The sequence below is a fragment of the Bos indicus genome, chromosome 21 (assembly GCF_029378745.1).
Source record: "Bos indicus isolate NIAB-ARS_2022 breed Sahiwal x Tharparkar chromosome 21, NIAB-ARS_B.indTharparkar_mat_pri_1.0, whole genome shotgun sequence".
Lineage (NCBI taxonomy): Eukaryota > Metazoa > Chordata > Mammalia > Artiodactyla > Bovidae > Bos > Bos indicus.
Genome location: NC_091780.1, coordinates 41,348,637 through 41,375,733, shown reverse-complemented (window position 1 = coordinate 41,375,733; position 27,097 = coordinate 41,348,637). Strand labels below are relative to the sequence as shown.

General features: G+C 40.2%; 1 protein-coding gene across 9 annotated transcripts in view; it reads right to left on the bottom strand.

Moving 5' to 3' along the window:
• The window catches only part of G2E3 (G2/M-phase specific E3 ubiquitin protein ligase), a 77,492-nt gene extending 51,455 nt beyond the window's left edge, over window positions 1-26,037 (bottom strand). For 3 of the 9 annotated variants that reach the window (XM_070775410.1, XM_070775414.1, XM_070775416.1), the window contains exon 1: window positions 25,384-26,035. In XM_070775410.1, coding sequence (XP_070631511.1) covers window positions 25,384-25,454 — 71 coding nt within the window. In that variant the 5' untranslated portion in view covers window positions 25,455-26,035. Of the gene's footprint in view, window positions 1-9; window positions 5,345-12,712; window positions 12,833-25,383 lie in introns of those variants that run through there. The other 6 variants (XM_070775412.1, XM_070775419.1, XM_070775420.1 and 3 more) reach the window with 5 other exon arrangements.
• Between the last annotated feature and the right edge of the window lie 1,060 nt (window positions 26,038-27,097).

Here is a 27,097-nt window from a genome sequence, read left to right as displayed (position 1 = left end):
ATTGCTTACCTCCACTTGGTCAGTCACTGACATTCAGTCTGAATCTCCTCCCTTCAAAAGTTGGAGCCTAATCTTTTTTTTTCTTGACTGTGGCTGTGCTTAGTAACTTCCACCAAATAGTCTGGCAGAAGTGACAAAGCGTAATTAGGTCATAAAAGGCATTATGACTTCCTCCTTCTCTCTATCACGGATCCCTTGCACTAGAGGAAGCTTACTGCCATGTCCTAAAGACTCACGATGCTCCTAGGAGAGCTCCACTTGGCAAAGAACTGAGGCATTTACCCACAATCATATATATGTGAACTATTTTAGAAATAAATCATCCAGCCCCATTCAAGCCTTTATAAGACTGCAGTGTGGTTGACAGCCTAAGAGCAACTTCATGGAAGACCCAAAGCCAGAATCACACAGCTAAGCTGTTCCCAAATTTCTGACTCACAGAAACTGACAAATAATAAATGTCTGTTCTTATAAGGCACCAAGTTTTGCAGTGATCTGCTACACAGCAATAGATAACAAATATAATCAAGTAAGCCAGACTCCCACTCACTCTGAGTGGCTGTATTAACAGTTTTTTTGGTGGAATTCTTAGGGTTTTCAATAAATAAGATCCTGCTATTTGCAAACATATTTTTACTTCCTGTTTTCTGACATAGATGCTTTCATTTCTATTTCTGGCCTGATTGCTCTGGCTAGGACTTCTAGTACTCACTGAACAGGAGAGGTGAGAATGGGCACCCCTGTCCTGTTTCTGATCCTACAGGAGAAGTTTTCAACCTTCTACCATTGAGTAAAATGAAAACTGTGAGCCTGTCATCTATGACCTTTAAAATGTTGAGGTACTTCCCCCTTCTATACCCATTATGTTGAGAATTTTTATCATGAAAGGATGATCAGTTCATTTCATTCACTCAGTCATGTCCAACTCTTTGAGACCCCAGGGACTGCATCACGCCAGGCTTCCATGTCCATCACCAACTCCTGGAGCTTACTCAAACTCATGTCCATCCAGTCGGTGATGCCATCCAACCATCTCATCCTCTGTCGTCCCCTTCTCCTCTTGCCTTCAATCTTTCCCAGCATCACAATCTTTTCCAAGGAGTCCGTTCTTCACCTTGGGTGGCCAAAGTATTGGATTTTCAGCTTTAGCATGAGTCCTTCCGATGAATATTCAGGACTGATTTCATTTAGGAGTAACTGGTTACATCTCCTTGCAGTCCAAGGGACTCTCAAGAACATTACAATTCAAAAGCATCAATTCTTCGGCACTCAGCTTTCTTTACAGTCCAACAGTCACATCCATACAGGACTGACTACTGGGAAACCATAGCTTTGACTAGAAAGATCTTTGTTGGCAAAGTAATACCTCTGCTTTTTAGTATGCTGTCTAGGTTGGTCATTGCTTTTCTTCCAAGGAGCAAGTGTCTTTTAATTTCATGGCTGCAGTCACCATCTGCAGTGATTTTGGAGCCCCCCAAAATAAAATCTCTCACTGTTTACATTGTTTCCCTATCTATTTGCCATGAATTGATGGGAAAAGATGTCATGATCTTAGTTTTCTGAATGTTGGCTTTTAGCCTACAATTTCACTCTCCTCTTTCACTTTCATCAAGAAGCTCTTCAGTTTTTCTTCGCTTTCTGCCATAAGGGTGGTGTCATCTGCACATCTCTCCTGATATTTCTCCTGGCAATCTTGATTCCAGCTTGTGCTTCTTCCAGCCCAGCATTTCTCATGATGTACTCTGCATAGAAGTTAAATGAGCAGGGTGACAATATACAGACAGCCTTGACGTACGTACACCTTTTTCTATTTGGAACCTGTTGTTCCATGTCCAGTTCTAACTGTTGCTTCCTGACCTGCATACAGATTTCTCAGGAGCCAGGTCAGGTGGTCTGGTATTCCCATCTCTTGCAGAATTTCCCACAGTTTGCTATGATCCACACAGTCAAAGGCTTTGGCATAGTCAATAAAAGCAGTAGTAGATGTTTTTCTGGAATTCTCTTGCTTTTTCAATGATCCAGTGGATGTTGGCAATTGGATCTCTCATTCCTCTGTCTTTTCTAAATACAGCTTGAACATCTGAAGTTCTCAGTTCATGTTGAAGTCTGGCTTGGAGAATTTTAAGCATTACTTTGCTAGCGTGTGAGATGACTGCAATTGTGCGGTAGTTTGAGCATTCTTTGGCATTGCCTTTCTCTGGAATGAAAACTGACCTTTTCCAATCCTGTGGCTACTGTTGAGTTTTCCAAATTTGCCACATATTGAGTGCAGCACTTTAACAGCATTATACTTTAGGATTTGAAATAGCTCAGCTGGAATTCCATCACCTCCACTAGCTTTGTTCATAGTGATGCTTCCTAAGGCCCATCTGACTTCACATTCCAGGATGTCTGGCTATAGGTGAGTGACCACACCATCGTGGTTGTCTGGGTCACGAAGATGTTTTCTGTATAGTTCTTCTGTGAATTCTTGCCACCTCTTAGTATCTTTTGTCTCTGTTAGGTCCATATCATTTCTTTCCTTTATTGTGCCCATCTTTACATGAAATGTTCCCTTGATATCTCTAATTTTCTTGAAGAGATCTCTAGTCTTTCCCATTCTATTGTTTTCCTCTATTTCTTTGCATTGATTACTGAGGAAGGTTTTCATATCTTTCCTCTCTATTCTTTGGAACTCTGCATTCAAATGGTTATATCTTTCCTTTTCTCCTTTGCCTTTTGCTCCTCCTCTTTTCTCAGCTATTTGTAAGGCCTCCTTAGACAACCATTTTGCCTTCTTGCATTTCTCTTTTCTTGGGGATGGTCTTGATCAACACCTCCTGTACAGTGTCACAAACCTCGGTCCATAGTTCTTCAGGCACCCTGTCTATCAGATCTAATCCCTTGAATCTATTTGTCACTTCCACTGTATCATCGTCAGCTATTTGATTTAGGTCATACCTGAATGGTTTAGTGGTTTTCCCTACTTTCTTCAATTAAGTCTGAATTTGGCAATAAGGAATTCATGATCTCAGCCACAGTCAGCTCCTGGTCTTGTTTTTGCTGACTGTATAGAGCTTCTCCATCTTTGGCTGCAAAGAATATAAGCAATCTGATTTCAGTGTTGACCATCTGGTGATATCCATGTGTACAGCTGTCTCTTGTGTTGCTGGAAAAGGGTGTTTGCTATGACCAGTGCATTCTCGTGGCAAAACTGTTAGCCTTTGCCCTGCTCCATTTTGTACTCCAAGGCCAAACTTGCCTGTTACTCCAGGTATCTCTTGACTTCCTACTTTTTCATTCCAGTCCCCTATAATGAAAAGGACATATTTTTTGGGTGTTAGTTCTAGGAGGTCCTGTAGGTCTTCATAGAATGGCTCAACTTCAGCTTCTTCAGCATTACTGATTGGGGCATAGACTTGGATTACTGTGATACTGAATGGTTTGCCTTGGAGATCATTCTTTCGTTTTTGAGATTGCACCCAAGTACTGCATTTTGGACTCTTGTTGACTATGAGGGTTACTCCATTTCTTCTAAGGCATTCTTGCCCACAGTAGTAGATATAATGGTCATCTGAGTTAAATTCACCCATTCCAGTCCATTTTAGTTCACTGAGTCTTAAAATGTCAATGTTCACTCTTGCCATCTCCTGTTTGACCACTTTCAATTTACCTTGAGTCATGGGCCTAACAATTCAGGTTCTTATGCAATAGTGCTCTTTACAGCATCGGACTTTACTTCCATCATCAGTCAGATCTACAACTGGGTGCTGTTTTGCTTTGGCTCTGTCTCTTCATTCTTTCTGCTAAAGTTATTTCTCCAGTCTTCTCCAGTAGCATATTGGGCACCTACCGACCTGGGGAGTTCATCTTTCAGCATCTTATCTTTTTGCCTTTTCATACTGTTCATGGGGTTCTCAAGGCAAGAATAATGAAGTGGTTTGGCATTCCCTTCTCCAGTGGACCACGTTTTTTCAGAACTCTCCATCACGACCCATCCGTCCCGGGTGGCCCTACACAGCATGGCTCATAGTTTCATTGAGCGAGACAAGGCTGTGATCCATGTGGTAAGTTTGATTAGTTTTCTGTGACTGTGGTTTTCATTCTGTCTGCCTTCTGAGGGATGAGGATAAGAGGCTTATAGCTTTCTGATGTGAGCAACTGTGGGGGAAACTGGATCTTGTTCTGATAGGTGGAAAGGATGCTGGATTTTCTTAAAAGTTTTTCTTGTATTTTTTGAGATGACTTTTTTATTTCTCCTTCCATTTGTGTTGTCCTAAGTTGCTTCAGTTGTGTCTGACTCCTTACGACCCTTTGGACAGTAGCCAGCCAGGTTCCTTGATCCATGGGATTCGCAAGACAAGAATACTGGAGTGGGCTGCCATTTCCTACTTCAGGGGATCTTTCCGACCCAGGGATCGAACCTGCATCACTTTCATCTCCTACACTGGCAGGCGGGTTCTTTACCTCTACCACCATCTGGAAAAACTCACTTGTATTATGTTTCACATTTATATATTTGTATATATTGATCCATTCTTACACACAAAGATGAATCCTGATTGATCATGATGTATGATCCTTTTAATGTACTGCTGAATTTGGTTTCCGAGTGTTTTGCTGAGAATTTTTGCATCTATATTCATCAGGGATATTGCCCTGTAGTTTTCTTTTCCTATAGTGTCTTTATCTGGCTTTGGTAACAGGGTGATATTGATGTCAAAAAACGAACTTGGGAGTGGAACACACACTCCAGGAAAGAAACAACAATATGGACAACAAGCAAAGGAAAGAAAGAATGCTGAAAAATTCTCAAAAATACAGACATTAAACAACACAATCTTAAATGAGCAAAAGAGGGAAGAAACCAAAAGGGAAATTAGAAAATACTTAGAGACCAATGAAAATAAAAACATAACATACTAAAACTTATGATAGGGCTTCCCTGGTGGCTCAGTGGTAGGGAATCTGTCTTCCAATGTAGGAGACACAGGTTTGATCCCTGATCCAGGAATATCCCATGTGCCACAGAGCAACTAAACCCATGTGCCACAGCTATTGAGCTCTAGGAGCCTGGGAGTTGCAACTACGGAAGCTCACACATCCTAGAACCTGTGCTCCACAACAAGAGAAGCCACTGCAATGAGAAGCCTGCACACTCCAACTAGAGAGCAGCCCTCCCTCTCTGCAACTAGAGAAAAGCCTGCGCAGCAACAGAGACCCAGCACAACCAAAACCTGTGGGCATGTATGGATGTGAGAGTTGGACTGTGAAGAAGGCTGAGCGCCGAAGAATTGATGCTTCTGAACTGTGGTGTTGGAGAAGACTCTTGAGAGTCCCTTGGACTGCAAGAAGATCCAACCAGTCCATTGTGAAGGAGATCAGCCCTGGGATTTCTTTGGAAGGAATGACGCTAAAGCTGAAACTCCAGTACTTTGGCCACCTCATGTGAAGAGTTGACTCATTGGAAAAGACTCTGATGCTGGGAGGGACTGGGGGCAGGAGGAGAAGGGGACGACAGAGGATGAGATGGCTGGATGGCATCACTGACTCGATGGACGTGAGTCTGAGTGAACTCCGGGAGTTGGTGATGGACAGGGAGGCCTGGTGTGCTGTGATTCATGGGGTGCAGAGAGTTGGACACGACTGAGCGACTGAACTGAACTGAAACAAAAAAAACACCTACAGTATACAGCAAAGAGTGATCAGAGGAAAATTTATAACTGGAAATGCAGACATTGAAAAAGAAGATCCCCAAAGAGTAACTTTATACCTCAAGGAGCTAGAAGTGACACCAAACCTAGTAGAAGGAAGGAATTCATAAAGATGAGAGTTTATATAAATGTAAAAAAAAAACAGAAAAACAACAGAGAATAAAATAAAAAATTAGTTCTTAAAAAAGATCAACTAAATTGACAAACCTTTAGCTAGTCATTTGACAAAATCCAACACTCTTTCATGACAAAAAACATTGATCAATTTAGGAACAGAAGGGAATTTCCTCAGCATGATAAAGAGCATCTATGAAAAACCCACAGCTAACATCAAACTCAATGGTGAAAAACTGAAAATTTCCACATAAGATCCAGAGCAAAACAGTGATGTCCACTCTCACTGTATCTATTCAACATTGTATTAGAAGTTCTAGACAAAATAACTAGGCAAGAAAATAAATAAAAAACACCTATACTTCCCTAGTGGCTCAGATGGTAAAGAATTCACCTGCAATGCAGGAGACATGGGTTTGATTCCTGTGTCAGGAAGATCCCTAGGAGAAGGAAATGGCAACCCACTCCAGTGTTCTTGCCTGTAGAATTCCATGGACAGAGGAGCCTGGCAGGCTATAGTCTATGGGACTGCAAAGAGTCCGACACAATTGAGCAACTAACACTTTCACTTTCAAACTGAAAGCAAGAAGTAGCTCTACTTGTAGAAGACATGATCTTATATGTAAGAAATCCTAATGAATTCATAAAACACTCTGAGAGTTCACAAATCCAAAATAAGTGGTAGGATGCAAGGTCAACACACACACAAAAATCAGTCAAATTTCTATACAACAGCAAAGAACAATCCACAACATTTTAATACCATCAAAAGGACTGAACTACTTAATAAATATAACAAAGAGGTACAAGATTTATATATGGAAAGCCACTAACCACTGCAAAAAGAAATGAAATAACCCAAATAAATGGAAAGAACTATGTTCATGATTGGAAGACTTCGTATATTTAAGATGGCCATTCTCCCCAAAGCAATCTATATTCAAGGCAATCTGTATAAAAGTCCAATGATCATTTCTATAGAAATGGAAAATCTGATCCTAAAATTCATAAGAAATTATGAGAGCCTGAATAATTAAAGCAATGTAAAAAGTTGAATGAACATACCTCCCAATTTGAAAACTTGCTACAACACGATCATAATAAAAAAATGCTGAGACTGGCATAGGAAAAACATAGAGAAAAAGTTAAGAGCCAAGAAATAAATCCATACATCTATGATAAATTAATTTTCAACAAAAATGTCAAAACCATTCAGTGAAGAAAGAACAGTCTCTTCACCAAATGGTGTTGGGCCAGTTGGGTAGCCACAGGCAAATGAATGAAGTTGGATCTCTATCTCACACTACACACAAAAATTAACTCAAAATGGTTTCAAGATTTAGTATGTAAGAGCCAAAACTATAAAAATCTCAGAAAAAAACATGACCTTGGATTTGGCAATGGTTTCTTATGCATGACACCAAAATTACAAGAAGCAGAAAGAAAGAAAGAGCAGATTGGAAAGAGAAGATACCTGAAAATCACTACTTGATAAGACCCTGATGCTGGGAAAGATTGAAGGCAGGAGGAGAAGGGAATAAAAGAGGATAAGATGGTTGGATGGCATCGCTGACTCAATGGACATGAGTTTGACCATGCTCCGGGAGTTGGTAATGGACAGGGAAGACTAGCGTGCTGCAGTTCATGGGGTTGCAAAGAGTTGGACACGACTAAACGACTGAACTTACTAATTGACTTGATAAGGATCTAGTATCCAGAATATATAAGAAACTTACAACTCAACAAAAAAAACCAAACCAACTGAAAAACAGAAAGGATCTGAACAGACATTTCTTCCAAGAAAATAATTAAATGGGCAACAAGTACATGAAGAAATGTTCAACATCATATTCCTTCAGTTCAGTTCAGTCGCTCAGTTGTGTCCGACTCTTTGCGACCCCATGAATCACAGCACGCCAGGCCTCCCTGTCCATCACCAACTCCTGGAGTTCACTCAGACTCACATCCATCGAGTCAGGGATGCCATCCAGCCATCTCATCCTCTGTCATCCCCTTCTCCTCCTGCCCCCAATCCCTCCCAGCATCAGAGTCTTTTCCAATGAGTCAACTCTTTGCATGAGGTGGCCAAAGTACTGGAGTTTCAGCTTTAGCATCATTCCTTCCAAAGAAATCCCAGGGCTGATCTCCTTCAGAATGGACTGGCTGGATCTCCTTGCAGTCCAAGGGACTCTCAAGAGTCTTCTCCAACACCACAGTTCAAAAGCATCAATTCTTCGGCGCTCAGCCTTCTTCACAGTCCAACTCTCACATCCATACATGACCACAGGAAAAACCATAGCCTTGACTAGACGGACCTTTGGATATGCAAATGAAAACCATAATGAGATACCACACTTGAGATCTGTGCTAAGGTTACCATAATTGAAAATAAAAGGAAAACAAGCAAAGGCAAGGATATGGAGAAACTGCAACCCTCATACATTGCTAATGAGAATGTAAAATGGTACAGCTACTGTGGACCAGTAGTTCAGCAGTTGCTCAAGGCATCACAGAATTGTCACATTACCCAACAATCACACTGGGTACAGTTTTGGAAAGTTTCCTTTATGCCACTTTACTTTTACAAAAGACCCACATTAATATGTGTTTTTGTTAACCAAAAAGAAATCCAAAAAGGATCTTCATTTACAAAAAAAGATAGTTCTTTATTCTATCCCATTTCAGCTTACAAAAGATGTCATATGAATGCTATACTTTCAGATGGCTGGGGAAGCCTGTACTTACTGAAAAGATCTGAAAACAGATATTCAAAAAAAAAGGGCTTCCTGGTGGCTCACCAATAAAGAATCCGCCTGAAACACAGGAGCTGTAGGAGATGTAGGGTCTTGTTCCCTGGGTCAGGAAGATCCCCTGGAGAAAGGAATGGCTACCCACTCCAGTACTCTTGCCAGGAAAATTCCATGGACTGAGAAGCCTGGCAGGCTACAGTCCGTGGGGTCAAAGAGTTGGACATGATTAAAGTGATTTGGCATGCACAGTCAAACAAATACTTGCTCAAAAATGTTCCTAACAGCAATACAGACAATAGCTAAAAAACAGAAACTCATTTCTCTGTCAATCAATAACAGGTATACAAAATGTGGTATAGCCATACAACAGAATTTTATTCAGCTATTTTAGAAAATACAGTACTGGTTTATGTGACAACATACATGAATCCTAAAAATATACTAAGAAACTAGAAATGAAAAGTCATTTATGTACTGTTGTTGTCTGGTCATTAAGTAGTGTCCAACTCTATGACCCCATGGACTGCAGCACGCTAGGCTTCCCTGTCCTTCACTATCTCCCAGAGTTTGCTCAAATTCATATTCATTGAGTCGATGATGCCATCCAACCATCTCATTCTCTGTCGCCCCCTTTCTCCTCCTGCCTTCAATCTTTCCCAATCTTTTCCAATGAGTTGGCTCTTTGCATCAGGTGGCCAATGTATTGGATGGAGCTTCAGCTTCAGCATTAAGTCCTTCCAATGAGTATTCAGGGTTGATTTCCTTTAAGATTGACTGTATAATCTCACTTATATGAAGTCTCTAGAACAGGTAAATCTATAGAGACAGAGAAGATTTGGGGTTTCCAGGGATGGCAAAATAGGAAATGTGAAGTGACTGTCTAATGGTATGACTTTTCCTTTTGGAGTGATGACAATGTTTTAGAACTAGATAGAGGTAATGGTTGCACAACACTGTGCATGTGTGAATACATGGCACTGAGCTATACACTTCAAAATTGTTACTTTTTAAAAAAATTTATTTAATTGGAGGCTAATTACTTTACAATATTGTAGTGGTTTCTGCCATACATTCACATGAATCAGCCATGGGTGTACATGTGCTCCCCATCCTAAATACCCCTCCCAACTCCCTCCCCATCCTATCCCTCAGGGTCATCCCAGTGCACCAGCCCTGAGCACCCTGTCTCATTCATGGAGCCTGGGCTGGCAATCTGTTTCACATATAATATACATGTTTCAATGCTATTCTCTCAAATCACCCCAGCCTCACCTTCTCTCCAGAGTCCAAAAGTCTGTTCTTTACCTTTGTGTCTCTTTTGCTGTCTCACATATAGGGTCATCATTACCATCTTTCTAAATTCCATATATATGTGTTAATATACTGTACTGGTGTTTTTCTTTGACTTACTTCACTCTGTATAATAGGCTCCAGTTTCATTCACCTCATTAGACCTGATTCAAATGCATTCTTTTTAATAGATGAGTAATATTTCATTGTGTATATGTACCACAGCTTTCTTATCCATTCATCTGCCAACAGACATCTAGGTTGCTTCAATGACCTAGCTATTGTAAACAGTGCTCTGAAGAACACTGGGGTACCAGTGTCTCTTTCAATTCTGGTTTCCTCGGTGTGTATGCCCAGCAGTGGGAATCCTGGGTCATGTGGCAGTTCTATTTCCAGTTTTCTAAGGAATCTCCACACTGTTCTCCATAGTGGCTGTACTAGTTTGCACTCCCACCAACAGTGTAAGAGGGTTCCCTTTCCTCCACACCCTCTCCAGAATTTATCATTTGTAGACTTTTTTGATAGCAGCCATTCTGACCGGTGTGAGATGGTACCTCATTGTGGTTTTGATTTGCATTTCTGATAATGAGTGATGTTGAGCATCTTTTCATGTGTTTGTTAGCCATCTGTACGTCTTCTCTGGAGAAATATCTGTTTGGTTCTTTGGCTCATTTTTCGATTGGGTCATTTATTTTTCTCAAACTGAGCTGCAGGAGCTGCTTTTGAGATTAATTCTTTGTCAGTTGCTTCATTTGCTATTATTTTCTCCCATTCTGAAGGCTGTCTTTTCACCTTGCTTATAGTTTCCTTTGTTGTGCAAAAGCTTTTAAGTTTAACTAGGTCCCATTTCTCATTTTTGCTTTTATTTCCATTACTCTGGGGGTGGGTCATAGAGGATCCTGCTGTGATTTATGTCAGAGAGTGTTTTGCCTATGTTTTTCTCTAGGAGTTTTATAGTTTCAGATCTTACATTTAGAGCTTTAATCAACAAAATGGTTATTTTTATGAATGTGAATTTCACTTTGATAAAAAAAGTTAAATGGACACCTACCATATGATAGGTAGATGGGCAACAAAGAGAAATGAAGGTATATGTTCACTGTACACAAATGTTCACAGCTGCCTTATCTGTAATAGCCAAAAACTATAAACAACCTAAATCTCCATCAACAGACAACTGATAAAACAAATTTTGGAATATTAATATAATGAAATACATGTACTAAAACTCATTGAACTATATTCTTAAAATGGGTGAATTTTATTTTATACAATTATACTATCAGACGGATGTTTAAAAGTTAACCACCATTTAAAAAAAATAAAGATATTTATTTAAATTAAAGGAAAAGCACTACGAAAGATGCTTTTAAGCCACCTCTCCATCCTAACAAGAGTTGAAAAGACAAATCAATATTTCTTGTCTCTGTAAGAGAGGTAACGACAAACCACTGCCCTCTGAGACTGGAAAGAGGTGAACACAGGGAATCACAGCTTACCTGAGCAAAGAGTTACCGGCTGAAACTGCTGTGGGATCCAGTATCCAGGCAGGAAAACCTACACTATAACTGACTAATTGCTGGGGGCTCAGTGTGGACAACTTTGAGAGTTAAAAACTCAAGGGGCATACAATCAGAGGGCCCCTCACCATTATCACCAGGAATGCAACCAGAAGTCCACAGTAAATATCAGAGAAAAATTCCCTTATGACTGGCAAGGCGAGGGTAAACTACCATTTTTAAATATATTAAAGCACTCTGTTCTTTCTTCCCTCAGGGGAAACTAGTGCATGCTAAGTTGCTTCAGTCGTGTCCAACTCTTTGCAACCCCATGGACGGTGGCCCACCAGGTTCCACTGTCCATGGGATTCCCCATGGAGTGGGTTGCCATGCCCTCCTCCAGAGGATCTTCTTGACCCAGGGATCGGACCCATGTATCCTGGGGCACTTGCAATGCAGGATTCTTTTAATGCTGAGCCACCGGAGAAGCCCATTTTAAAATACACCAAAGCAGTCTGTTCTTCTTAATAAGGCCTTCCCTCAGGAGAAACTAATTAGCCAGAGCCTAACCTGCTAGTGTATTATCAGAGCCTAAATGACCCAGGAAAAGAAAAATATTAATACCAAACTCCACCATACTCTAGCCATCCTGTCCCATGGAAAAGGGGAGAAGAAAACTAAGATATTGTAAACTTCACAGTCCAGAGGCATAGCCTTAAAAAGAATGAGACTTAATCACAGAACTAGAAAACACCTCCCTTCTACATCTTACCACCTTGTTACTAATGGCTTATTTACAGTAATTCCTTTTATTCAGTACCTCATATCTGGCTATCAAGAAAAAAATTACAAGACATATCAAAGAGCTAAATGCACATTTTGAAAAGGCAGAGCAAACATCAGAACCAGACAAGGCAGGCATGTTGATAGATTTATCAAAACAAGATTTTTTAAAACTCTTCATTTTGTATTGGGGTATAGCCAATTAACAATGTTGTGATAGTTTTAGGTGAACAGCAAAGGGACTGAGCCATACATATACACATATCCATTCTCCCCCAAACTCCCCTCCCATTAGGGCTGCCACATAACATTGAGCAGAGTTCCATGTGTTATACACTAAGTCCTTATTGGTTATCCATTTTAAATACAGCAGTGTGTACATGTCCATCCCAAACTCCCCAACTATCCCTTCCCATTGCCCACCCTCTTCCACCCCACCCCCGAACCAAAAGTTCCACCCCAGAACCAAAAGTTAGTTTTCTAGTCTATGAGTCTCTTTCTGTTTTGTAAGGTCATTTTTATTATTTCTTTTTAGATTCCAATATAAGGGATGTCATATATTACTTCTCCTTCTCTGACTTACTTCACTCAGTATGACAATCTCTAGATCCATCCATGTTGCTGCAAATGGCATTATTTCATTCTTTTTAATGGCTGGGTAATATTCTAGTGTACTTATGTACCACATCATCTTTATCCACTCCTGTTAGAACAAAGAATTTGAAAAAACTATGAGTGATATGCTAAGGACTCTAACGGATACAGTAGGCAATATACAAGATCAGATAGGCAATGTAAACAGAGAAACAGAAATCCTAAAAAAGAACCAGAAAGAAATGCTAGAGATCAAAAACGCTAATGGAAATGAAGAATGTCTTTGGTAGAATAACTAACTAGTTCAATGTCCCCACATATGAACAAGTTCCATTCTGAGAGTGTGTTCCTAAGTCCAATAAAGTTAGCCCAGGTAACCAACTAACACAATCAGTAATATAGTACTGTACTGCAGAAGGTTTAAAATATTTCACACAAATAACACATAAAAAATAAACATGAAAAATAAAAATTTTGAATCTTACAGTACAGTACAACAACTGGCACACAGGAGATGGCATCAAGTGAGCTGGCAAGATGAGTTACTGACTAGAGGAGGAAGAGAAAGTGGTAGGTGGTAGAGCTGAAGGATCACCAGCAGTAGGAGACGTAGGGCAAGCTGCAATTTCACTCATGCCTGACGTTGATGGCACAGGTTCTGGTTCCTTGGTGGATTCAATTCTATCTACCCTCTTGAAAAAATTATTCAGTGATGTCTGGGTAGTAGCTCTTCTTTTCTCATCATAGATGACATGGTTTCAGCACTGGGCTACATTCTGAACGGCGGCTACAACCTTCATGTACTGTTCTACACTTGGGATCTATGCCTCAAAAACTAACAGTGCTTCCTCAAATCAAGAAAATTCTCTTGCCATTTCCTGTGTTATGAATTCTTCAATTACTTCTTCCTCTGGTCTCTCTCGGTCCTTTCTCTCGGCCTCTATTTATTTCATCATGCCTTCATTAGTAAGCTGCAGTTCAGTGCAATCATCCTCTTACAGATTTAGCTCTAACATCTTGCTAAGGGTGAATATGCTGCAGAAGACTTCTTTGGACTCCTTATTCACCTTCTCAAATACATGAAAATCATGAACAAACTACAGGCAAAGGTTCCTCCAAACCCCATTCATGGTGACGGCTGTAATTTCATGCCAAGCAAAGTCAATGTTTTTTATGGCCTTGTAGATGTTATAGTCTTTTCAAAACTGTCACAAGGTTGTTCCTGATTCATCACCCACCTTTACTGCCTGACAAGAAGTGTGATGTAAATATTTCTTGAAAGTTGCTATAACTCCCTGGCCCACAGGCTGGATGAGTGACAAAATATTTGGTGGCAGATGCACTCCTCTGACGGTAGGATGAAGTCAATCATGAATGAAGGGTGGCCTGGAGCACTGTTGAGTAGCAAAAGAATGTTGAATGGGCTATGTCCTTCTCCAAGCAATATTTCTCTATCTCCAGGATTAAGTGGTGGAAGAGTCAGTCCTGGAAAATGGCCTGTGTAACCTAGGCTTTGGGGTTACTATTCCACATAACAGGAAGAGAGCCCTTGGCTATGTTTTTAAGGGCTCTTAGGTTCTCTGAATGATTAGCTGAATGAAAAGAGAATTTTCAGCTTCATATCGCCAGAAGCACTGACACCAAACAACAGAGTTAGCCTATTTTTTTGCTGCTTTATTGCCTGGCATCACTCTTCTTCCTTACTGATATACTTTCGGTTTGGCATCCTCTTCCAGTACAGTCTGGTCTCATCCACAAGATACCTACTCAGGTAAACACGCATCTTCATCAATAATTTATTAAAGTATTTCAGGAAATTAATGGGCAACTAGTGTATCTGCACTCACCACCTCGCCACTTACTTTTACTCTATGAAGGCTGGCTCTAGCCTCGAACCCATGAATCCAGCCAAGGCGGCATTAAAAGATGCCGTCTGATTCTTCACTCAGTTTCTTCTTCAAGTCTTCATAAAGGCATTGAGCTTCCTGCCTTCATAAAGGCATTCAGCTGAAAGGGACTTGACACTGACACTGATCCTGCAGCCACACAGAGAAGTTTCTCCATCACTTTTCCATGCTTCTTTGATATTATTGTCAACGTCATTGGCATAGCAGACTTCACCTGTTCCATGACCCTGTTTTTGTTTCTTAGAATCATGCCTGGTTAAATAATTCATGTTATAAGAATGTGCAATATCTGCCATCTTTTCACCTTGCTCCACTCTTTCAATTATTTTCACTTTTGTTTCCATCATTACTGCTTTGTGCTATAGTACCAGCTTAGCAGTACTTAGTAGTACCAGCTACATCACCACTGCTTTAATACTCCAGACATCCTGGGCTTGAAATAAAAATACTGTATTCTATACATTCAGTTCAGTTCAGTTCAGTTGCTCAGTCACGTCCAATTCTTTGCAACCCCATGGACTGCAGCACACCAGGTCTCCCTGTCCATCACCAACTCCCAGAGTTTACGCAAACTCAGGTCCATCCAGTTGGTGATGCCATCAAACTATCTCATCCTCTGTCGTCCCCTTCTCCTCCTGCCTTCAATCTTTCCTAGCATCAGGGTCTTTCCTAATGAGTCAGTTCTTCACATCAGGTGACCAAAGTATTGGAGTTTCAGCTGCAGCATCAGTCCTTCCAGTGAATATTCAGGACTGATTTCCTTTAGGATGGACTGGTTGGATCTCCTTGCAGTCCAAGAGTCTCTCAAGAGACTTCTCCAACACACAGTTCAAAAGCATCAATTCTTCAGCACTCAGCTTTCTTTATAGTCCAACTCTCACACCCATACCTGACTACTGGAAAAACCATAGCTTTGACTAGACAGATCTTTGTCAGCAAAGTAATGTCTCTGCTTACGTGACTACTGGAAAAACCATAGCTTTGACTAGACAGATCTTTGTCGACAAAGTAATGTCTCTGCCTTTTAATACGCCATCTGGGTTGGTCATAACTTTTCTTCCAAGGAGCAAGCGTCTTTTAATTTCATGGCTGCAGTCATCATCTGCAGTGATTTTGCAGCCCCCTAAAATAAAATCTCTCACTGTTTCCACCATTCCCCCATCTATTGCCATGAAGTGATGGGACCAGATGTCATGATCTCAGTTTTCTGAATGTTGAGTACATTACTGTACAGTAAAACACTATACCTTTTCAACAAAGGTCCATATAATCAAAGCTATGGTTTTTCCACTGGTCATGTATGGATGTGAGAGTTAGACCATAAAGAAGGCTGAGTGCTGAATAATTGATGTGTTACAACTGTGGTGCAGGAGAAGATGCTTGAGACTCCCCTGGACTGCAAGGAGATCACATCAGTCAATCCTAAAGGAAATCAGTCCTGAATTTTCATTGGAAGTACTAATGCTGAAGCTGAAGCTCCAATACTCTGGCCACCTACCTGATGGGAAGAGCCGACTCACTGGAAAAGACCCTGATGCTGGGGAAGACTGAAGGCGAAAGCAGAAGACGGTGGCAGAGGATGAGTGGTTAGATAGCATCACTGACTCAATGGACATGAATCAGAGCAAACTCCAGGAGATAGGGTAGAACAGAGGAACCTGCAGTCCATGGAGTTCAAGAGTTGGATACGACCTAGCAATTGAACAACAACAACAAAACTATACAAAGGCACAACCATTTGTAGGGGATGCACACATGTGACGACGTATGCCACACACATAATATGTGACTGGACATGCAAACACACATTCCAATCTTTGAAAATTCACAACTTTAAACTTTATACATAGGCGACTTATTGCAGATGGGGCAAGGCTGAGGAAAGACCTCTAAAAGCTTAAAAATATCTGAACAGAAACTTTAAAAACTAAAAAGCAAAGAGGACAAAAACCAAGAGAAAACAACAAAAATAAAAAGAGAATGTCCAAGGACTGTGAGATAACCACAGAAAGCTAACAAAAGTTCTTGGACTACCAGAAGATAGAAAGTAACAGAAGTAACATTTGAAACAATAACAGTGATGCAGACACCAGACAAAAGATACAGGAAGTTGCAGAACTCCAAGCAGGGTAACTGCCAAAAACTACACCTACACATATTATTTCAAACTACAGAAAATTAAAGATAAAGAATAAAACTCCTGAAAAAAGTTACAGGGGAAAATAATCTTACCTAATAGATAAACAAGAGTAGGATTACATCCAATTTCTCCTCAGAAACTACTCAAGTAAAAACAGAGAGGAGTAATATTTAAAGGAGAAATATTTCAAGTATTGGGGGCAGGGAGGGGAGGGAAAAAAAACCTAGAATTCTGTATCCTGTGAAATTATCTTTAGAAATGAAAGAGAAATAGAGACTTTCTTAAACAAAAATTGGTGGAATATGTTGCCAGTAGACCCTGCCTTTCAAGGTATGCTATGAGAAGCTCTTGAAAGAGAAGGAAAATGATAAAGGTCAGAAATTTACATCTATATAAAGAAGTTTCCAGGAATACGTAAAATGAAAACTTCTATATGCTCAATTAAAACCACAGAGTGGAGCTAAATATACGAACAAAGAACAAGGGCAACAAATACAAAACAGTAACAAATATGGTAGAATTAACAAATATTTATATGAATTAATATTTATTAATTCATCCATATTAATAATCATTTTGAATGCCAATGGTCTAAATGCACCAACTAGAAGACAGATTTGTCACCGTAGATTAAAAAATAAGACCTAAGTATGCTGCTGCTGCTGCTAAGTCGCTTCAGTCGTGTCTGACTCTGTGCGACCTCAGAGACGGCAGCCCACCTGGCTCCCCCGTCCCTGGGATTCTCCAGGCAAGAACACTGGAGTGGGTTGCCATTTCCTTCTCCAATGCATGAAAGTGAAAAGTGAAAGTGAAGTTGCTCAGTCGTGTCCGACTCTTCTCGACCCCATGGACTGCAGCCTACCAGGCTCCCCCATTCATGGGATTTTCTAGGCCAGAGTACTGGAGTGGGGTGCCATTGCCTTCTCCAAGACCTAAGTATATGTTATCTCAATACCCACTTTAAACATAGATTAAAAGCAAATGGATGGAGGGATTTCCCTGAAGTTCTGTGGTTAAGAATCTGCTCTTCCACTGCAGGGAGCAAGTGGAGCATGCGTTTGATCTCTGGCCAGGGAACTAAACTTTCAAGAACCATGTGGCATTGGGAAAAAAAAAAAAATATATATATATATATATATATAGCAATACTATGAACAACTCTGGGCTTCCCAGGTGGCACTAGTGGTAAAGAACCCACCTGCCAATGCAGGAGATGCAGATTCGATCCCTGGGTCCAGAAGATTCCCTGGTGAAGGGAATGGCAACCCACTCCAATAGTCCAGTATTCTTGCCTGGAGAATTCCATGGACAGAGGAGCCTGGCAGACTACAGTCCATGGGGTCACAAAGAGTTGGACACAACTGAGAGACTAACACATACATGAACAACTCTATGGCCATAAATTTGATAATTTGATAAGCTGGATGAAAGTGAAAGTTGCTCAGTTGTATCTGACTTTTTGTGACCCCATGGACTCCATGGAATTCTCCAGGCCAGAAAACTAGAGTGGGTAGTCTTTCCCTTCTCCAGGAGATCTTCCCAACCCAGGGATTGAACCTAGGTCTCCTGCACTGCATGTGGATTCTTTTACCAGCTGAGCCACAAGGGAAGCCCAAGAATACTGGAGTGGGTAGCCTATCCCTTCTCCGGAGGATCATCCCAACCCAGGAGTCAAACAGTGGTCTCCTGCATTGCAGGCAAATTCTTTATCAACTGAGCTATCAGGGAAGCCCCATAAAACAAACCAATTCTTTGAAAAACACAACTTTTGCTGAAACACAATAAAAAATAAACAATCTGAATATAACTGTATTAAAGAAACTGAATCAATAATTAGTAACCGTTCAAAACAGAAAGCACCAGGCCCAGATGGGTCACTGTAAAATTCTATCAAGCATTTAAGGAGAAATTATACCAATTCTCTACAATATCTTTAGAAGACAGAAGGAGTGGGACTACTTCCAATTTACTCCATTAAGCCAGCATGTACCTAATACCAAAAAAAACCCCCCAAAACGACAATGACATCACAAAAGAAAAAAACACAAACTCATGAATACAGATGCCACAATAAAATATTAGCTAATCAAATCAAACAATGTATAAAAAGAATTATATACCACAGCCAAGCAGGATTTACCTCAGTTATGCAGTCATGCATCTTGGTATTTAACCAAAAGAGATAAAAATTTATGTTCACAACAAAACTTTCACAGAGATGCTTACAGCTTGGAAACAGTTAAAATGTCCTTCAGTAGATGAACAGATAAACTATGGTACACCTAGACAACGGAATATTACTTAATGCTAATTGCTGGGAGAAATATCAACAACCTCAAATACACAGATGATACCAGTCTAATGGCAGAAAGTGAAGAGGAACTAAAGAGCCTCTTGATGAAGGTGAAAAAGGAGAGTAAAAAGGTGGCTTAAAAGTCAACATTCAAAAATGAAGAACATGACTTCTGGTCCCATCACATCATGGCAAACAGAAGGGGAATAAGTGGAAGCAGTGTCAGATTTTCTTTTCTTGGGCCCGAAAATCACTGCAGATGGTGACTGCAGTCATGAAATTAAAAGACCCTTGGATCCTTGGAAGGAAAGCTATGACAAACCTAGACAGTGTATTAAAAAGCAAAGACATCACTTTGCTGACAAAGGCCCATAGAATCAAAGCTATGGCATTTTCAGTAGTCATGTACAGACCTGAGAGTTGGACTATAAAGAAGACTGAGTGCTGAAGAATTGATGCTTTTGAACTGCGGTCCTGGAGAAGACTCTTGATAGTCCCTTGGACTGCAAGGAGATCAAACTAGTCAATCCTAAAGGACATCAACCCTGAATACTCACTGGAAGGACTGATGCTAAATCTGAAGTTCCAATACTTTGGTCACGTGATGCAGAGCTGACTCATCGGAAAAGACCCTGATGTTGGGAAAAACTGAGGGCAAGAGGAGAAGGAGGCGGCAGAGGTTGAGATGATTAGATAGGATTACCACCTCACTGGACATGAACGTGAGCAAATGCTGGGACATAATGAAGGACAGGGAAGCCTGGAGTGCTGCAGTCCATAGGGTCTCAAAGAATTGGACATGACTTAGCAACTGAACAACAACAAAGGTGAAATAGTTGATAAAGAATCCACTTGCCAATGTAGGAGACACAAGAGACATGAGTTTGATCCACAGGTTGGGAAGATCCCCAGAGTAGGAAATGGCAGCCCACTCCAGTATTCTTGCCTGAGAAATTCCATGGACAGAGGAGCCTGGTGGGCTACAGTCCATGGGGTTGTGAAGAGGCAGATACGACTGAGTAAGCAGGCACAGGATGTATAACATCATCTGCGGATGTTGTATAGTCACTAAGTTGTATTGACCTCTGTGTGACCCCATTGACTGTAGCCCTCCAGACTCCTCTGTCCATGGGATTTCCCGGGCAAGAATACTGGAGTGGGTTTCCATTTCCTCCTCCAGGGGATCTTCCCAACACAGGGATGGAGCCCACACCTACTGCACTGGCAGGTGGATTCTTTATCACTGAGGCACCATGGAAGGAAAAAAATTCATAACCGGGTTCTTGCCCTAGTGAGAACTGTGGAATTATGTGTGATTTAGAGCAGGACTCAATTTCCTTATGGGAAATTTATTACCTTGCAGGGTCATAACATCCTAAAGAATCTGTTAAGCTATATAAACTGTAAAGCACTATATAATCCTGAAGTATCCTTATGATGACTAAGATTATGGGAGACTTGAAAAACAAAAACATCCAACCATGCCCAGCATAATGATCAGTAAATATTTACTAAATGAATAAAGGATTTCCCTGGTGGCTCAGATGGTAAAGCGTATGAATAAAAGTATTTTACTTTAGAATCATTGCAAAGGAAGTTATAGGAAAAATGGATCAATAAAACTGATCGTGAGATATTCTTCAATGAAAAACTCCACACCAGTTCTAAACCAATTCCACAGTGAATAAGCCCCAAATATTTCAAAACTACAAAGCCTACTACTACTACTACAAATACCATTCATTTGTAAGAGAAATTTCAATAGCAGCATTCCAGAAAAATAGCTAAATTAGAAAATCTGAGACCAAAAAAAGTTGTTTGATGTTAGGCTACTGGAAGCACTACAGAAAAAGAGAGGCATAAAAAATACAAAACCCAGCCAAGACTTAGCATTTAGTTTGGGTTTAACTCTCTTAAGAGTTAACATAAGCTTACATACTAAGAGAGACACCCACCAGTGCTTCCCTCAGTAATTTTAATATTCTTTTGTGGCTCAGCTAGTAAAGAATCCACCTGCAATGCAGGAGACCTGGGTTCGATCCCTGGGCTGGGAAGATCCCCTGGAGAAGGGAAAGGCTACCCACTCCAGGATTTTGGCTAGAGAATTCTATGGACTGTATAGTCCATGGGGTGGCACAGACATGACTGACTTTCACTTTCACTTGACAAACAAAATACCAATTAACGTGGACACTGGCATTATTGTAAAAAGTTGTAATTGAAGGTAGTTGAAGTTTCCCTTTGTATACAAACATATCATCACATGGAGTGAACTACAGACTTTACCTTGTGTCAATGTAAGCTCATCAATTGTAACAAATGTACCACACTAAAGGGGAATGTTTATAATGGAAGAGACTATGCATGTGTGGGGAAGGCGGTACATGGGAAATCTCTATCATTTTCCCCTCAATTTTGCTGTGAACTAAAACTGCTCTTTGGCTTTCCTAGGTGGCTGAGTGGTAAAGAATCTGCCTGCCAATACAAGAGACACGGGTTCGACCCTTGGGTCAGGAAGATCGGCTGCAGGAGGCAAGAGATTTCTTGCCTGGGAAATCTCATGGACAGGGGAACCTGGCAGGCTACAGTCCATGCAAAAGAGTCAGATATGCTTTAGCAACTAAACAACAACAAAATTGCTCTTACAAAAATCCAATCTTTAAAAGGAAAAGCAATTAAGTTATAAGTTTATATTGACTTACTTCACAGCTAGTCCTCCGTGAATAGGTTTTCCTTCCCTCCCTCTCTATATTCTGGCTCTCAATGTCCATTGTTCATGTTTCTTCATCATTTTATTGTCATCTTAGAATGTAACGACCTTTCCACCTTGGTTCTCAACAGTCTCTGGATATACCAATTCCAAAATTCAAGAAATGATGTGAATGGTCTAGCTGCATCAGACATTGAGCTCTGATTCAAATAACTACTTTGGCTGGAGAAGGTATGTGGGATCATATGCTCCTAAGTCCAAACCTTTACTCTCTGGTCATCAGAATGATGTGCCTATAACACTGACAGGTTTCTAAAGAAAAGGCTGTGAGCAATGAAGTCAGGTAACAATCTTACCTGTTTAAATCAAAAAGGAAAGGCAAACTTTTCTGTTTTTAATTCCCAATATTCTCTTAACTTAGAACTGAATTAATGTAGAAGTGATCATCTGTGTACAAATGAGGCTAATTCTCTGTTATAAAGTTAATTTTTAAATTACACTTAAAATATATCTTATAATAAAAAAAAATCCTGCATGGAAGGAAATTAAATGCAAAAAAAACCAAAATAAAATTTTTTTTTAAAGTTACTAAATCTTTTGTTGCCTCAGTTTTTTCACCTTAATACAGGGATAATAATAAAATGGCTCTAAAGGTTAAATGAGAAATATGTATAAAGCATTCAGAGTTCTGTGAATATTAGCAAATACTGCTCTTAAAGAAATTTTTAAAAATCTTAAATTTTTTCCCACATAAAATGTCTTCTAATTCTACAACTTCAATACTTGTTTTTCCATAGTTGTATAATTTACAAACTATATGATATCACTAAAATCTCTACCACAGCTACACAGAATTATATTCTGTCATCTTTCAATTTTTAACTTTTTCAGCTTAATAAGACATAATGTGTTAAAATTTTTAAAATAACAAGCACCCCCTGAACACACAGTTTCAGACTATAAAGATACTGTTCTGAACCTAGAACTGCAAAGACAAAAGAAGACAAGAGCTATTTTGTTTACAACTAAACCATGCACTGAGGGCTTCCCACTGATAAAGAATCTGACTGCCAGTGCAGGAGATGCAAGAGTCTTGAGTTTGATCCCGGGGCTGGGAAGATGCCTGGAATAAGAAATGGTAACCTACTCCAGTATTCTTGCCTGGAAAATCCCAAGGACAGAGGAGCCTGGTGGGCTCCATGGGATCACAAAGAGTTAGACACAATTGAGCACACTAGCACACATACAAACTGCACTGAGGAAGAACCACTTCACTGGCTAAGTCTAGAGAGGAACCTGAAACCTACTAGGTCAAATTTTAAGAAGAAATATAAAAGGTCAATGACTAACTGCACAAATATGATAGAAGAGATCTGGAGTATCGTGGTAATACCACAGAACATCACAGGATGGAAAAGAATGGCAGAAAATTATGAGGATAATTCTTAAAACGAGGTTGGAACCAGATTGAGAAGGTTTTTGAAAAAAAAATAAAGGCAAAGAAATTTGAAATATATGTGGTAGATGATGAGAGGCCATCAGAAATTTTTTAAAGAGCAACATTTGGAAGGAGAGATTGAGGACAGAGGCAAGAAGCATTACAATAAATCAATCAATAAGAAGTATAAAATTTCTAACAAAATCTAGTTTTTGTCCTAGTTTGAACATTTTACTAGTTGTGTGAGAACAAACTGCTAAAACCCTCATAGGCTCAGTTTTCTTATCTGAAAATAATAGTAAATATTACAATGCTATTTTGAAGATTAATGACATAATGTACGTATAATGCTTAGAGTAACTCGATATCATAGCAGATGCATGTATCATTCACTATGTACCACACACTATTCTAAGATTTTAATGTGTTTAATTCATTTGATCCTCACAATAGTCCTACCAGATAGATATTGCTATTTTCTCCACTATAATTGAGGGAATTTAAGCACTGAAAGGTTAAGGAACTAACAGCCTTAGGGTCAGGCAGCTACAAAGTCACAAGAACAGAATTCAAATGCAAGCAATCTGTCCACTTTCATGACCTTAACCAACATATTACAATGCTTCTCTAAGAGAGACCAAGTCAGTGTTTTTAAAATATTCATCAAAATTACTAACCTTCAAATTAAATTTACAGAACACTATCCTCCAGATTTATGGGATTATAATTTCTGAGATTTGAAATACAGGAATCAGCACTTCACAAATCCTTCAAGGTAATGTGTACACAATAAAAATTGAAATTCACTGATTCTGGTAGACACAGCAAAAAAAACCAAAGAGTCCAGGTAAGGAAAAGGAACAGAAAATGTAGAGACGAATTCTACAGGGGAAATTACTATTTGCTGGTGGCTTATAATAAGTAGAATCATAAGATCTGAATTAAGCAAACCTTAACAAAGTACAGCTAATGTCTTGCTGCAGTCTTACATTAATGTTTAAATTTTAATGACCATAACTACTGAATATTTACATTTATTTTTCCTGGCTAATAATGAAACAAAAGTTCATTAGCAGGGACGGAGGAGTAGGAGTAGCCAGCACTGGACAAAGGGATATTTATTCTGAAAAAGTCCTACTTTTTAAAAGAAACTTATACGTTTATATGGTATGATACTTTGATGTTAAAATCTTAGAAGAAGCATAAAATATCTGATCCTATAAAGCAACACAAAATTAGTCTGACAGTTTTCAACAAGCCAAGATATAAAATTTCTACACATTTAAATGCTTACTTATAGATTACAAGTAGGGTACACATTTAAACTATTCCAGAAGGCATGACTTTGTTGGGAGGTTAGATAGAATTGATTTTTGAGGCAGTCGGTCATTAAAAATAAGTAAAATAAAAACCCAAAACAAAACCTGACGTCAGAAAATTTAGTACTTTCGAAATGACTCCACAACAACCCAATCGGCCAATGAATGAAGGGGATGAAAAGGCAGGTCTGTGGAACTAAACCTTATCCCTATTGTTAGCAAACTAACACCCTTGTGACTCACCGCTGTTACCATACAGCCAATTTAAATAAGCAAGAGTCTCGGATTTTTGCGGTACACGAAAAATATCCGGGTTTTGCATACAAAGGATACTCAGATTTCAATTTAAATCCCCACCAGGTATTTCAAAGACTGCCAATTTCCTGCGGTCCACTGTAAGAAAGACTTCTCCTTTTAGAAGGAACGTAGAACATTTCTTCATTCTAAACCTGCTCCCAACCTTCCACCTTTAATAAAGCAAGATTCTTTTGGGTATGGTAATACTTTAGCAATAACTACTGCTGAAGCTGCAGTACTCGAGCCTATTTGGCGCAAATACTGAATTGCAATTACCAGAAAGTCGACAGTTTAAAGTTTCGGGGGCGGTCGGGCCTCCGAATCCCCAATATTGTAGAGCTGGGGTGTGTACGCCATCTGTTTGGAGCGCTAACCCGGGAGAGGCTCCCCCTGCGCCAACTTCCAAAGTCCTCACGTCCGGCCCCACTACAAGACACCTCAAAGGCTCTCCGAGGCCCCCGCTGTACTGTCCGGTCTCCCCGACCCCCTGACCCATCCGACGGTCCTGCTTCTCTCCTTGGAATATTCCATATCTTGCTGTTCCACATCCACTCACCGAGGCGCGCTGGGCAGAAGTTCCAGAGAGGCCGTGTCACTTTTCCCTTCCCGCGCTGCGCCACACGCCATCCTCGAGCTGCTACACCAAACGGCCCACACGATTCAAATTCTCCCACTTCCGCCCGCAACCCGGAAGGAACGCTCAGCCCCGCCCCATGAAGGGCGGGGCCCGCGGTGACGCGGAAGTCGCGGAAGAAGAGGCACGTCCCTGTTCTAATACCTCGCGTTGGCTTTCCTCGTCTGTTCTCCTCGCTTCAGTTTCTTTTGAATCTCCCTGCTTAGGTCTGAAGAGAAGTGACGGAGCGGGATTGGTATTTCTGCCCGGTGGCTCGTGAGTGTTCTCTCGTTTCTGAAATGGATTGAGACGTGCTGAATTTTCTTCCCTTCAAGGAAGTGAAGTGACTCTTTGCGACCCTATGGACTGGCTCTTCCATCCACGGGATTCTCCAGACAAGAATACTGGAGTGGGTGGCCGTTTCCTTCTCCAGGGTATCTTCCCGACCCAGGGATTGAACCCGGGTCTCCCGCATTGTAGGCAGACTCTTTATCGTCTGAGTCACCGGGAAATGTGCCTAATTTCTCCTTTCGTTTCAAGTAAAGAACTGACCAAGCGAGCCCGGATGTTTACTCCTCGCCTCGCGTACGCACCAGCTGTAACCAGAAGTGAAAAAACAAACCCTCCAGGTCCTTAATACGGAATTTCTCTAGGTCTCTTGAGACTTGCCTCGGCACCGTCAGGACCTCTTTCCACACTCTGTTTGAGGAAGACAAAAAGCCAATCAGAGGGAGAGAGAGAATACATATACGATTTTTAAAATAAGACTATATAGTCAGGTTTTGTTTTGTTTTAATGTTTGTCCCTTGAGTTTTTGTTAACCACTCCTTCTTTAGGATGCTTAATGAGTACTTCAATTTCTTCCACCAAAATGTTGACAGTTATCACCAGCAACCCTGCCATCAGTCCAATGAGATTAATTTCTCATCAGCAGTGGAGAGTCCGTTAAAGTCACTGACATTTTTTTCATAAGACTAGTAAGGCTTAATGTATAATTACCTAGGGCTAGCGTTTACTGAATGGAATATCAAGTTATTTGCATATTTAAACTGTTATTCCCTTTTTCTCCCCAGAGTGAATTAGGTGAATTTGAATACAAACACTATTCAAGTAATGCTATAGCATTTCATGAACAAAGAAGATCTGCAGTATGTACCCACTGACTATTTCAGGGAGCCTGAGTAGATCCAGACTTAAGAACTTTTTAAAGAAAATATTCACTACAGGACATATTTTAATCTAACAAAACCAGTCACTGTACTAGATATTCTGGTGCTAATAAATTTTTTAAATTAACTGAAATATATTGATGTGAATATTGTGCTGCCACACAACCCCAAAACTAATGTTCTGTTCTTGGATTAGCAAAAATTAAAATGATTTACAACATCCAGTACTAGGAGGGTGTAGTAGTAAAATGTACATACGGATCTACTGGGAGCATACACTGATACAACTCTTGGAAAATAACTCTTTGACCAACACTTCTCAACATTGGGGTTCTCCTGTAGAAATATACTGAAGCTCCAATGCTTTGGCCACCTGATGTGAAGAGCTGACTTACCGGACATGGATGTGAGCAAATCCAGGAAATAATGGAGGACAGGGAAGCCTGGCATGCTGCAGTCCATGTAGTCGCAAACAGTCGAATACGACT